Below are 14,126 nucleotides of genomic sequence, written 5' to 3'. Positions count from 1 at the left end.
TTACCTAGGGAGGTGGTAGAATCTCCTTCCTTAGAGGTTTTTAAGGTCAGGCTTGACGAAGCCCTGGCTGGGATGATTTAGTTGGGGATTGGTCCTGCTTTGAGGGATGATTTAGTTGAAGGGGTTGGACTAAATGACCTCCCGAGGTCCCTTCCAACCCTGATATTCTATGATTCTATGATGAACCTGAAATCTCACCCCTCTTTGGGACAGTTTGTAGTCATTTCTACAGCAATCAATGCTGATGTAGCACACCAAGGCTGCAACACCAGATGAGAAGAAACCAATAAATGAAGATGAACTTTTGAAAACAGGAAGATCTGTATTAAAAATCCTAAAAGTAATCAAGAAAACTTAACAAAAATATCAAATATGGATACTAAATTATTCCAACAATTATCAATTGCTCTGAAATACTGACCACACAGGTACTTCTTGAGGGCTCTATACATTTTCTCCCATAGGCAAGATATTGTTCCCTTGCAAAATTTCTACCTTCTAGTCATCTTTTTTTGTTGATCCAAGGGAACCTCAATAATCTCTCTATGGGCTTTTGTGCCCCCCAATTTCAATTGTTGTTTGCTTTTAATATTTCAGATGATCCTTTGTCTTTTCCCTCCTTTGTCTTTTTATAACAACTATGATTTACAAGGACTGTTTGTTCCACTACAGCTAAAACTTTAAACACACTCACAGGACATTCAAAGCTTACGGGTTCCATAGCAACTGAAACTCTAGCAAATGTTGCAAGACAGAGATAAAGACAAGGTTATGTAATGAAAGTTTTACATAGGCGCAAGAGAAACCGTTACGGCTGCTGTGAAAATAGTCTTGAATTTTCTGATTTGTGCTTTTAAAATATCTTCCATCAGGTTACCCCAAAGTTAATCACTTGCATTTAACTTCTTAATGGTTCTAGGTATTCTGTAAAATCAACTTTTTCCAAATAAAAAAAATCACTGATTTAACTACACTTGATGTCGCATCGCCACCTTCACTAAGCTTGAGTGTATACTGGCTTCATTATGTATCTGCACGTTCTTCTAATACCATTTACCACAACTATGTTTGTTGTGGGTAGCAAGCAATGCAGAATCAACAGCCTGGAGCAATTAGCCATATTTCAGAGATAATTTAGAGCCACTTTCCCATTGTTTATTGGGTACACAGTATGTTGCTTTTCTAATGAATTATGTTTTAAGTTTATTTTGCTTGGCCTTCAGAGGCATGGACTTTCCTAGAAATAAATTTAAATTAATCCTATCCATCAATCAATTATAAAATAAAGCTGTTTATCTTGTTTAGCTTGGCTGTTTTAATACAATATCCATATCTGTTCTTAATTATTTTTGACAGTTCTTTCCTAGATAGGAGACAGTGAATTATAACTTCTGTATACTTGCCCTTAACATGTCTTGGGGCAGTGAGATTGGATACATGAATCTTCTAGACATGTCAGACACCAGGAAAAAAAAAAAATCAAACTGACAGAGCACTTAAGTGATAGTTTAGGGTCCAATAGCACATACACAAAAATCATTCACCTTGAAGAAATACTAACGTTGATTTTAAGAGTCCATTCCCTCTCTCCCAATAGCATTTTTAATAAAGTCTATCTGAGTAAGCATAAATTGTTTCTTGTTTATCAGATTAAACTTCTGTAAAATTGAGCTGAATTTAGAAGCAGTTTTTCAATCAATATAGCAACATACATATGCTGACAGTCTAGCTTCACACATACACCTTTCTCCTCATTCATGCAGAGTAGCTTCTAGAAGGTTTCAACAGATTATAGCTCTCTCCCAGGAGTTTCATGCAGAACACAGTGGGGCAATGTTTTCTTCCCAGGATATTGCTCTTCAAGATTTCAACTTAAATTGTCAGATACAAACATTGTGTCTAATGGTCACGTGCCACATTTTTTTAAAAATAGTGGGGAATATAGCACTCAATGCCTCTCATATGCCTTAGAGTATTTCAGCATGTCACTTTAAGGTACCTTCAAGCTTTTGTAGTTTGTGAAGTCCAGTCCCTCACCATCAATGAGAGATGTCCCATCAGTCTGTTGAGGTGAAGTAGGACTCTTCCTCAACCCATATTGAGTGGTTCCATAAAGGTTACCTTTAATATTATCTTGTGTTTTGTAGCATATAAAATACTGAACACATTTCAGAACCACTGAATATTGGGAGAGGGAACAGAACCATGCCTGCCTTACTCTACGCAGTTTTCCTACTCTAGTACCGACAAGTGGGCATTAAAATAAGGGAAAGGTCAAATTATGTCTTAATACACGTTGCAAAATACTACTTATTTTTAGTTGTTAAAGGAACAAACAGCATGGCACCAGCTTCAAGAGGGGCTTTCATTTTAAAGACAGCCTATATGAACACAGTACACACATGTGTTCAAACATAAAATAACAAAGGACACCTGAAAAGGGATATCAGAGATGAACACACAGTCTCATATTCAAATAGTGTCCTTAAAAGAAAAGTGGTTGCCATCTTAGAAGACCTTGTGTAGCAAGGATTCATGGCTTCCAAGATGGTCTCACTTTTAAAGTGATAATGCTATATGCATGTGTACAAACAAGGCCAGACCCCAACTCCACTGGAATCACTGGAAATCTTTCCATTGACTTTCATGGGCTTTGATCAGTCCCATACGCTATTTTAAATTCTATCCTTAGATAAATGTTTACAGAGTGTAGGTGCTGAGAGCAGTATAGAAATCAGGTCATTCTTAGCACAATAGCTAAAATGGGGACACAGTTGCTGTGAGAATCCCATGCAGAAATAACTTGGTGTCTCTAAAAAGAGTTATTTAAATTGTGGCTTTGAGGATTCAGGGCAGGGGGGAAAGAAAAAAAAAAACCACACTCACCTCTCCAGCTTTTTCTCAATAATGGGCACATCTAATCCCATAGCTTGCTTCGTGATTCGCAGCATCTCTGCAATACACTGAAGGGTGTCTGAAATCCAGTTAGCAGACTGTCAGATTCTCCTAAATATAAACTTTTTAAAATCCCACATTTTAGCAAATCTAATTTTAGAGGCAGTTTATCAATTAATTAAATGTGTTAAATCTCTCAATTTTTTTAAACTGTTATACCCCAAAAGTTGTGATTTCCTGATGTAAAGCTCAAAGTGGGAGTAGACGATCCTCTTCCCTTCCCTGGTCCTGGTACTGATAGGTTAGAAAAGCATTCAGAAAGGAATCTTTACTGTAACTACTCAATTTAGGGAGAGGGAGGGAAGGGGAGAAAGTATATGGATTATATTGACAGACAAGGATATTTATTTTAATTCTCATTGACATCAAATTTGGAGTTACGGGTAGGAAGTAAGATTTTTCGGCTGATAAGTGTTCTGTTAACCAAGTTAAACAAAATACCAAGGACTTTAGTCATGGATTACACTGATTTAATCCATACTCATCAGCATCAGTGACCTTGTTTAACATTCATCCTATCCTAAACATGAATAGCAAAACAAACTCAGACAGCAATTGTCCAGACCCTAGAAGGAAAATTGCTGTTTTAAGCTAACCAAATCTGAATTTACCCTGTCATTTTTTAGTAAGTGAGGTGGCATCACAATTTAGTATCCACACAGTGAACCACTGTAAAACACATTCTCTCTTTCCACCTGTAAAATGGGAATATAATTAAACTTACCCTCCTTTGCGAAGTGGTCTGAGATCGATAGATTAAAAGGGTTATATAAAAGATAAGCTTTAGTATATTGAACATGATCGTGTGTTATGGAAAATGTATATTTGTTACCTTTTCCATCTTCTTCAGGGTTGCGCATCACAGCTCTGAGAGTATGAAAATATCCACTTGTTTCATTGTATTTATAATGCAACCTCATGCAAGAGAACTTGGGCTTTCCAAAAAGGGTGGGTTCAGGACCTGAGAAATAAGCCAGATATCCACATTTTTGGGAGGGCGAGGAGTGTTCTTTCATGAAATAGTGGAACAAATATTGCAAAATTGTCAGCATATGTATTATAAATATCCATTAGCTACTCTATCTCTGGGATATAAAGAAGAGAATTTGGTTCTAGGTGAAGATACTATCTGGAATAATTTTTCTGGTAGAATGATGGAAAAGCAGCAGGTTTTCTATAGAGATAACCTGCTGCTTTTCCATCATTCTACCAGAAAAATTATTCCAGATAGTATCTTCACCTAGAACCAAATTCTCTTCTTAATATCCATTAGCTACTCTATCTCTAGGACAAATACTAGCAAGAATGAAAGGGAAGAGAAAGAAAATTAACCCTATCCCAAGTCACTCAGCAAAAACAAGCACTTTAAGAATACATGTCTCTGGTTCCAGTAAGAATGTAAGAAATTTTAACGTATTGCATTGTGGTTCATCAACACTAAACCCTGCCTTTGCAAACATGTGGCTAAAACAAAGCCATTTTATCCAGAGTTCTAATTAAACCTTGCAAATATTGAGTCTCAACCCAAACCATCTCACTCTTCAGATCCACATTTTACAATAGGCTCTGGAAAAAGTTCTTCCCGAGATGTGCATATTATATGAGCCTATGAAAGTTCACAGAAATTACAGTATATGCTCATATAAAGAATGGAAACTCAGAATCACGATAAACAGAAACTAGCATCCTCATGAAGAATGAGATTGCTGGCCAGGTCACTGGTGCAAAAGAACATTCATTTATCTCCTTCACATCGTATATCTGCCTCCACATTGAAGATGAAGCGATGAAATGACAATAAGCAAAAGAGCACAATACAGGACTTAAAGTCAAGATGACTGAATCTATCCTACTACACAATGCCTCCTGATTTCATTCTCTCCAGGGAAACAACAATATAAAAAGACCTCAGCAACTATGGTGAAAATACAGAGAACATTTAGGCTAGTGGCATCCATAACTAGAAACTCTGGATTCCGTCCTTTAGACATTACTTCCTTTAGCAGCCAACTAAATTCTCATATAACTGTTTACTTGGCGCTCTAATCTGGCTAACTCTTAACTAGAGACAGGGATTACATTTTCAGCCAACAACTTCAAAAAGCAAAAGAACAACAATAAAAAGCTGAATGGATAATATGTCTATGGAGCACAGTTTTGGAAGATGTCCAATTGTGAGCAGTCTCTACCAATTACAATGAATGCATTTAAAAAGAGTTTCTACCATTCTGAAAGAAAACTAAATGATTTTAACAATATTCCCCTTTTAAGTAGAAGGAATCTCTCTTGAATTGTTAAAATCTTTCAAAACAGAAGAGACTGTTTGAAGTGCAACCATTGTATCTCTGCTATTTACCACAGGCCTTATGAAAGAAAGAATACAAGAGCACAAACATGAACCTGAAAACTCTGCAGAAAGGCATCTAATCAAGCAGTCCTCTCAAAACAGACCATGACACCTTTGAAACTTTTCAGCATGTGATGCAACTGACCATAGAATATATTTTGTTTTTGATTTGGTTCAGACATCTAATTGCTGAAATAATTTGACAAAATTAAGCAAATACTTAAATTTGTTTCAATAAAGTTTCTTTGAAAACCATGTACTCAAAAATTGTTCCTTTTCTACTATGCATTATTATGTGAGCTAACTGGAAACAGAGAGAGGTATACCCTGGAATTGACTATTATTGTAAACCTAGAGGAATCTGAAATGTGTTCTCAGAGAATACTGGGTATGGAACATAGAGGTTATGATCTGAAACCCTGACCAGCACTGGAGACATGGCCATTTTCCTTTTCAAATAGTACTGCAAGAAATCTGACAGAATCCAGGGTGTGCAAAGGGAAGAGAAAAACTACTTAACAAATGCTCAGTCTGGTTATACACCACCAGCGAGACAGCAAACTTCTGCTAGAGTCCTAACTACATGAAAGTTTTAAAAACCATCTGAAAGATATTGCAACTGCATGCATTATCTGTGGGGACCATTTTGTGTTAAGAGTATTAACGCTTTATGTAACACTGTTGGACGGGGATTATAGAATCATAAAAATGGAGGGCCAGAAGGGACCTCAAGAGTCCAGTCCCCTGCACTCCAGGCAAGACTAAGTAATAACAAGACCATTCCTAACAGGTGTTTGTCCAACCTGTTCTTAAAATCCTCCATTGATGGAGATTCTATTCCAGTAGAAGCCTATTCCAGAGCTTAACTATCCTTATACACCTCCACCCCGATATAACGTGACCCGATATAACACGAATTCTGATATAACGCAGTAAAGCAGTGCTCTGGGGGGGGGGGGGGCGGGCTGTGCACTCCGGCGGATCAAAGCAAGTTCAATATAACACGGTTTCACCTATAACGCGGTAAGATTTTTTGGCTCCCGAGGACAGCGTTATATCGGGGTAGAGGTATAATTAGAATTTTTTTCCAATATCTAATCTAGATCCCCCTGGCTGCAGATTAAGCCCATTACTTCTTGTTCTATCTTCAATGGACATGGAGAACAATTAATCATAGTCTTCTTTATAACAGCCCTTAACATATCTGAAGACTGTTATTAAGTCCCCTCTCAGCCTTCTTTTCTCAAGACTAAACATGTCCATTTTTTTTAACCTTTCCTCATAAGTCTGGTTTTTTAAACCTCTTATCATTTTTGTTGCCCTCCTCTGGACTCTCTTTTCAACTTGTCCACACCTTTCCTAAAGTGTGGTGCCCAGAGCTGGACACAGTACTCCAGCAGAGTCCTCACCAGTGCTGAGTAGAGCGGGACAACTCCTGTGTCCAACATACAACACTCCTATCAATCTCCAGAATGTATTTCACAACTGCATCACACTGCTAACTCATTCACACTGCTGGATCCCCAGATCCATTTCAGCAGTATTACCACCTAGCTAGTTATTCCTATTTGTAGCTGTGCATTTGATTTTTCCTTCCTAAGTCAAGTACTTTGCACTTGTCATTATTGAATTTCATCTAGTTAATTTCAGATCAATTCTCCAAATTTGTCCAGATCATTTTGAATTCTAATCCTCTCCTCTAAAGTGCTTGCAACCCCACCCAGCTTGGTGTTATCCACAAATTTTATAAGCATACTCTCCACTCCATTATCCAAGACATTAATGTGAAACTGGATTGTTAGGGATGTCACAGTGAAGGCAAGGAATTGTGCAGCCTTAAAACCCCCCCAATCAGAAGGGGGCAAGACAAGGGCCCCTACCCAGAGACAGGTGATGACTGGAGACCTGACTCGGCACTTCTGGAGAGGACCACAGGAAGGGGTGAGGGAGGGGGGAATATATAGATGCAATTACCCTGAAACTGTGACCCCATCTAGAGATCCCTACTGTACAGTGAGGAAATAGCCTTCGTACTCATAGAATCGTTTGGCAACAAGTGTGGAACCCTACCTAAGAGAGTACCTTCAAGGAACAGAGATAGCATGTAATGAAGTGTAGTTTCTTTCAATTCTTACCTATTTCTATTTTCTCCAAGGCTTCGAGGCTTAGTCTTTGATACTGATTTACTTTGTCAACTTCATCATCATAACTAGACAGAGAAAACAGTCAATGTCCAAAGTTAGATATCTATTTACTCACAGCTAAAAACAATTATTGTGTAGCACAAAGCTGTTAAAAGTAAAGTGATTCTGCATATGAATAGGGTATGTTTATTAACAGAATACAGCACATGAAGAATGAAGAAAAAAACAGTGACTTACTACGCCACATAGTAGGAAGAGTTCGAAAGCAGCAATAGAACATCCACATCTTTGTGAGTAGCATCAATGAGGCTATAAAACAAGTAGGCAAATATACACAATTGTTTAGTGATACAGCTGTAACTGATAGGAATTTTGCAGACATTATGTTTTAGATGGAAAAAGATATGACCACAATACCAAAATAAAAAAGGAATTCAAGTAATTATAACTGTGAATGGGCTAGATTTAATTACTGCATAATATGCTGTGTGTTTATATATGTCCATGTTACAGTTTTCAATAAAAACACACCAGCACAATACAAATATAATTTTGAAGAGCAAAATATTCTGTGAGGTATATAAATAAAGTGCATCAATAACACCAAGACAAATTTGCCTGGCTGAAGCTACAAATGAGGTTGGGTAGGATCATGCAACTGGGCTTGTGGAAGAGGCAATGTTCATTCCCACCTGAAGGTGTTGGACATTTCTAAGGATTGGTAAGGGGATATGAAGCTTTCACCTTGAGGTCAGCAGTAAGTCATGTCCACATATTTATTAATGTTAGACTGCTGTTTCATGGCTTTTTTTAACAAAGCTATGACAGTCCAAAGTTAATTTCTTTTGTAGACTCAGCTCAGTTCCTAGGAGACAGTTATTCCCAGCAAAATAAAAAATAAAAAAGTATCATAATTGAATTGACTTTTTCCTCAAAAATAACAGGAGTACTTGTGGCACCTTAGAGACTAACAAATTTATTAGAGCATAAGCTTTCGTGGGCTACAGCCCACTTCTTCGGATGCATATAGAGTGAACCATATATTGAGGAGATATATATACACACACATACAGAGAGCACTCCCACCTGTTCATGCTCTCTGTATGTGTGTGTATATATATCTCCTCAATATATGGTTCACTCTATATGCATCCGAAGAAGTGGGCTGTAGCCCACGAAAGCTTATGCTCTAATAAATTTGTTAGTCTCTAAGGTGCCACAAGTACTCCTGTTATTTTTGCGGATACAGACTAACACGGCTGCTACTCTGAAACCTGACTTTTTCCTGACAGTCTCAGAGGCTAAAGGTTAACCTAGTAGGAGACAGAACCACCCTTTTATATTTATAGGTCACCTCACCTGAACAAGTTTGAGGCACATTGGCACAATGGAAGTCTGCACTCCTACTGTCCTTGTGTGCCTGCTCTGTGGTTAACAAGAGGACACCAGACTTTCACAAATCTTAAATTCACTTAATCAGATATAGCTCCATTACACTGCAAGTTATAGGTATGCAGCATACCTCAGCTTGAAAGCGATAAGGGTAACATACCTTCTCTCAATGTCCACAAATGGCTGAGAATTCTCTTTATGGTGCCTACCACACTTAAAAAATCGAAGAGACTTAGGGCTTGTCTACATTACCCGCTGGATTGACAGGCAGCGATCAATCCAGCGGGGGTCAATTTATCACATCTACTCTAGACGCGATAAATCGACCGCTGAGCGCTCTCTCGTCGACTCTGGTACTCCACCAGGGCGAGAGGCACAGGCAGAGTCAACGGGAGAGTGTCAGCCAGACTTACCATGGTAAGTAGATCTAAGTACATCAACTTCAGCTACGTTATTCACGTAGCTGAAGTTGCGTAACTTAGATCAATCCCGCCCCAGTGTAGACCAGGCCTAAGAATGGCTGCATGGCCAGGTGATGTCTCCCAGAACTAGTTATATTACGCACCCATTTTAAGGGTACTTAAGAGAATACATTTAAGAAATTGTCACCACATTAATCCCCTTCTGCATTCAGTACAAATCACATTTTAAAGTGATTTGTAGGATACACATTACCTGAGGACATGGTTACTTTCTGTAAAAGTCTTCATTTGCAACATGCTTAGGGTATGGATGTATCAACTATCAAAGCTACAAATAAATTTAAGTAATTTAACAGGTTATTTAATAATTGTGAAAGTCTCCATGTTGGCAGATGATCAACAGAAAATCAATACATTGTAATCTTGTTCTGCACACCTTGGGTCACAATCAATAAGTGCCCATCCACCATGGAATTTTTCATCATCTGGTAAGAGTAGTTTCATGTAACTTTGCAATAGCTGGCTGATCAGTTCCTGATGGCTTCTCAGTGTCTCCTTGTGCAGTGCTTCATGTTCTTTCTCTTTTGTAAATATGGAATAAAGATCCTCAGTCACAGGGATACCTTGCATCAAATCTAGACAGCAAATATAGAAGATAAATATGAGGAACAGACAAATATAAATGAGATAAATAACTAGAGAGATACATACAGAAGCAGTCTCTCAACACCTTAGCGTACGGCTTTGAATAAGCTTTATGCTCCAAAACTTGGGGGTTTACAATACAGTAGAACCCTTATTTTACAAGCTAATTTGGGGACTGAGGAGTTCATAAATTAAAGAAGTTCATAAAGTTCATAAACATCTCAAAATTACAGGAGACAGGGTGTATGACACTTTCTTCTTGTCCTCCAAACCACTGCAAAGTGATTTCCAATGTACTGAAGGCATCAGAATGTGAAAGGATATTGACTTGTTCTTTACAGACGTCACTTAAGTTATGTGATTTTTTTCCCCCCATTGAAAAAACTGGTTTGTATAACTGGTTGTTCGGAGGGTTGGTATGTATAAAAATCGAGGTAATACTGTATGGTGGATCTGAAGGACTGTACCGTCACTCAACATCTCCTAAATATATGCTTGTCTTAATATCATACAATGAAGTATCAACAAGGTTATTTTACTCAGAAAAATTTAGCTATAACCATTTCTTAAAAAACAAATAATTACTAGAAACAGTTTCCAAGAAGAAAGTTTATTCTAATTATATTGTACGAATGGGATAAATGGATAAAGTCAAACTGTTGGTACATCTTAAGTCACCTAGACAAAATGAGGTTATGGCCATATAATCCTACTGAGTGAACTGGCATCTACTACAATGCACTTAAGCCATGTTGCATAAAGTGTAAGTGATAACATATATTTGCTTACCCTTTTGAAAGCACAAGTCACAGGAAGACAAGATATTTTCACAGTCTCAAAAGCAGACAAATGTGCAATAATTCAGCTGAAAATAGATTTATACTTTCCCCTTACCTATGACTGCTTGCCTATAAGCATCCCTGAAGCGATTCAAGTAGTATCTATTTGCAGAATTGACTCCATCTTTCATTACTCCTGCCAGTTTCCTTTCGCCAGTTCTTGTGAAGTCACCCTGTTACACAGAAACACTCCTTTGAACATTTAATTAGCCAAGTGTGTGGCATTTAAATAACAACCCTCTCAGTTCTCAAAAAGCCGTTTTGGAGGTTAGTGTACATACTGCATAACTGAATGAGTGAAATTTCAGGTAATTAAATTTAAGTTGCTATTCTGTATATACAAAATAAAGATATATTGAGAATAATAGAAAGAGTATTTCCTTTACCTGCAAAACATAAAAATAGATTTACAAATATAGGTCAAGGAATGTTTGAATCTGGAGAATCTTAAAAAATGCTGTTGACAACCAGGTCCATAGCATTTTAACATAAATTGTACCTACCAAGAAATCATTTCTATCAATTCAAGAATAAATGTCTCTGACACAAGTTCAAAGTAATATGAATCAAGGTCGCACTTAGATTGCATGGATTGTACATGCACAACAATAAGTTAAGTCTTAAGAGAGACTAAACGAAAGGATAAATATTCAGCCTACTGATTTCTATCTGTTAATATTAGGATAGGTCACGTAGGATTTTTTTTAATTAAAATCAATAAAGGCATCACTATTCTTCAGGCTTGTTTGACATGCACCATTCTCCATCATTGGAGATTTTTAAGAGCAGGTTAGACAAACACCGGTCAGGGATGGTCTAGATAATACTTAGTCCTGCCATGAGTGAAGGGGACTGAACTAGATGACCTCTCGAGGTACCTTCCAGTCCTAGGATTCTAGGATTCTTTTTTGGGGCATTGCTCAAAAGGAGGCTTAGAATCTTTTGGTTTCTATTGTTAATATGAGCCAAGCACCATGCACGGAGGGACAATAAGCGCCCTTTAAGTCAGTCATCTACCTCCAAATAGCAGCCCTCATAACCATGATCCTCAGTAAGCAGTTGACTTGTCTAGGGCCTGCAGCATCAGGAGTTAAAATTCTTTAGAGCAAAGAGTTTTGCCAGTGTCACTCCTAGATCTTACTTCATGAGAGGATCCTAGCAGAAAATTGCCCTGATTTTCAGAGCTGCTGTGCACCCACAAAGCCAACAGGAACTACTGGTGTGCTGCACCTCTGAAAATCAGGTCAGTTATCTTTAAAGAAAAATATGTTTCAAGAGTATTTAATTTTTAGGATCCTAAGAAATTTATCCATTGGAAGATTGCTTAAATTGGTTTCCAGGTGAATAACTTGACTCGCAAAATACAAGCATCTTTGTGTAAACTAACTGAAAACAAACCAATCTTTGTACTTCAATCTATTTGCTTGACAGGCACAAATTAAAGATATGATGGAGGGAAAAAACAAATCAATAGTTTATTCAATGAAGGCTCTAGCCAGGCAGCCTTATTACTTTATTAAGTGACTACAAAGTGCTGTAGCAAACAAAAATAAAGACCATTCCTACCCTGAGGAGCGTACAATTACAGAAGATTGTCTAATAACAGTGCAATCTGCTGACAACATACAGGCCCCACAACACCAGGGGCTGGGAGCACTGGAAAGTTTTCACCAGTGTTTGTGTGTATTAAGAGTAATTTGTTTAGCTCTTTAATGATCCCTTGTAAAAATAAATGGAGCAGCCTCTACCAGCTGTGAGAAGTACAGAACCCTCAATTCTAGTGTTGGCAGGTAAAAAGCATTTCAAGTTCACCTACAACATTAAAAAACAAATACTTTATGGATTATTTTTCTATTATTTAATGATAGCTGGTTGATTCTTCTCACCGTAGCTAGAAAGGCAGACTATCATCTGCTATCTATCAAGTTCTTCAGCACATGTGTTTTGAAATACTATGAATGTATTCTGCTGAAATGTAACTCAAAAGGTTGTTAAAACAGATTTTCAGTTTCAATATTAATTCAATTCTTACACTTTTCTTCTCTTTAAAACAGAGTCAAGCTATTTAACAACAGCAGTGTCATGAGCTGAAGAATGCTGGCAACTTGGGCAAAACTAGACATTCACTCCATGGGTCCAAGAAATGTTTATCCAATTCTCTAATGTCATTCTATAGAAATCCCCCAAGAGTCCACAGGTCTCTAAGAATTGTATAGAAGGAATCACACTTCAGCTGATTTTACTGTCATTTTTATGTGCATCTTTTAAAACCAATAAACTAAATGACTCCTACTGCATATTGCATAATAATTCAGATCATGAAACTTAACAAGGTACGCATTACACTATGTTTTTGTTTGGCTGGTTTTGGGAGGGGTTATTTTTTGGGTTTTGTTTCTTTTTTATTTGGTTGGTTTTTTTACCTTTAAAGCTGCTGTTCCAGCATACTGTCTGCTTATGGAATCTCCATTGTTTGCCCACATTATCTGGTAGATTCTGTTGCATTTCATTGGCAAAGGCTGTTCTGGTGGCATCACACCCAACTTTTTTAGCTGGAATTTGACACATTTATTAGTGGATAAGGTCAAAATGACATTCATTCTCAAACTATATAAATTCAATAAAGAAAAAAGTAATATGGTAGACATCATTTTAGTAATAACACAATTTACTAAATTTTCTTAGTTATTTCATTTTACAATCAGAGCCAAAGGTTATAAACCTCTACCCCGATATAACACGACCCGATATAACACGAATTCGGCTATAACGCGGTATAAGTGCTCCAGGGGGGCGGGGCTGCGCACTCCGGCGGATCAAAGCAAGTTCGATATAACGCGGTTTCACCTATAACACAGTAAGATTTTTTGGCTCCCGAGGACAGCATTATATCGGGGTAGAGGTGTACTGTAAAAACAAACCAACATCCTTAATTTTTAGGATTTATCCTTAAATATTTGCAGATATCAAATATTCATTCTATTTAGTTTGTCTTCAAAGGTGACATTTTTTTTTAGCACAAAAAACGACCAGGTTTATTTTTTAGAGATCTAAGCAGAGAAAACTCCTATTTTTTACCCCAGGAAGCCAGCCATAGGTCAAGTTTTTGTTTTTCCTCCTCTGAGCATGCCATGAGGAAAGCCAAAAGGCACAAAGGAGAAAGACCACTTCTATATAGAGGTCTTACACTGAACCAAAGGAACAGCTGATTCTAATACTGCTAATCCAATGTAATTAGCAGGTGCCACATGGAAAAGAAATGCATTTGTTGAGCCAGGTGGAAGCTACTGACCTAGCATTAATGAGAAAGTAAGGAACTAGAAAAGCAAGAAAAACAAAGCAGCAAGCTTTAAGATTTCAAGCTAGTTGGCTAAAGATGGTC

The 14,126-nt window shown here is 37.5% G+C and overlaps 1 protein-coding gene across 1 annotated transcript in view; it reads right to left on the bottom strand.

Annotated features, from left to right (window-relative positions):
- INPP5F (inositol polyphosphate-5-phosphatase F) overlaps nucleotides 1–14,126 on the bottom strand; it is a 103,800-nt gene that overhangs the window by 4,823 nt on the left and 84,851 nt on the right. The window contains exons 13-19 of the mRNA XM_065408183.1: nucleotides 13,168–13,296; nucleotides 10,800–10,917; nucleotides 9,697–9,895; nucleotides 7,684–7,755; nucleotides 7,438–7,511; nucleotides 3,788–3,916; nucleotides 2,887–2,974 (exon numbers count right to left, since the gene is read on the bottom strand). Of these exons, the coding sequence (XP_065264255.1) occupies nucleotides 2,887–2,974; nucleotides 3,788–3,916; nucleotides 7,438–7,511; nucleotides 7,684–7,755; nucleotides 9,697–9,895; nucleotides 10,800–10,917; nucleotides 13,168–13,296 (809 nt within the window). The remainder of the gene's footprint in view (nucleotides 1–2,886; nucleotides 2,975–3,787; nucleotides 3,917–7,437; nucleotides 7,512–7,683; nucleotides 7,756–9,696; nucleotides 9,896–10,799; nucleotides 10,918–13,167; nucleotides 13,297–14,126) is intronic.

Source organism: Emys orbicularis, chromosome 7, assembly GCF_028017835.1.
Source record: "Emys orbicularis isolate rEmyOrb1 chromosome 7, rEmyOrb1.hap1, whole genome shotgun sequence".
In the NCBI taxonomy this organism is placed as follows: Eukaryota; Metazoa; Chordata; order Testudines; family Emydidae; genus Emys; species Emys orbicularis.
This window is presented reverse-complemented; position numbering and strand designations above follow the sequence as displayed.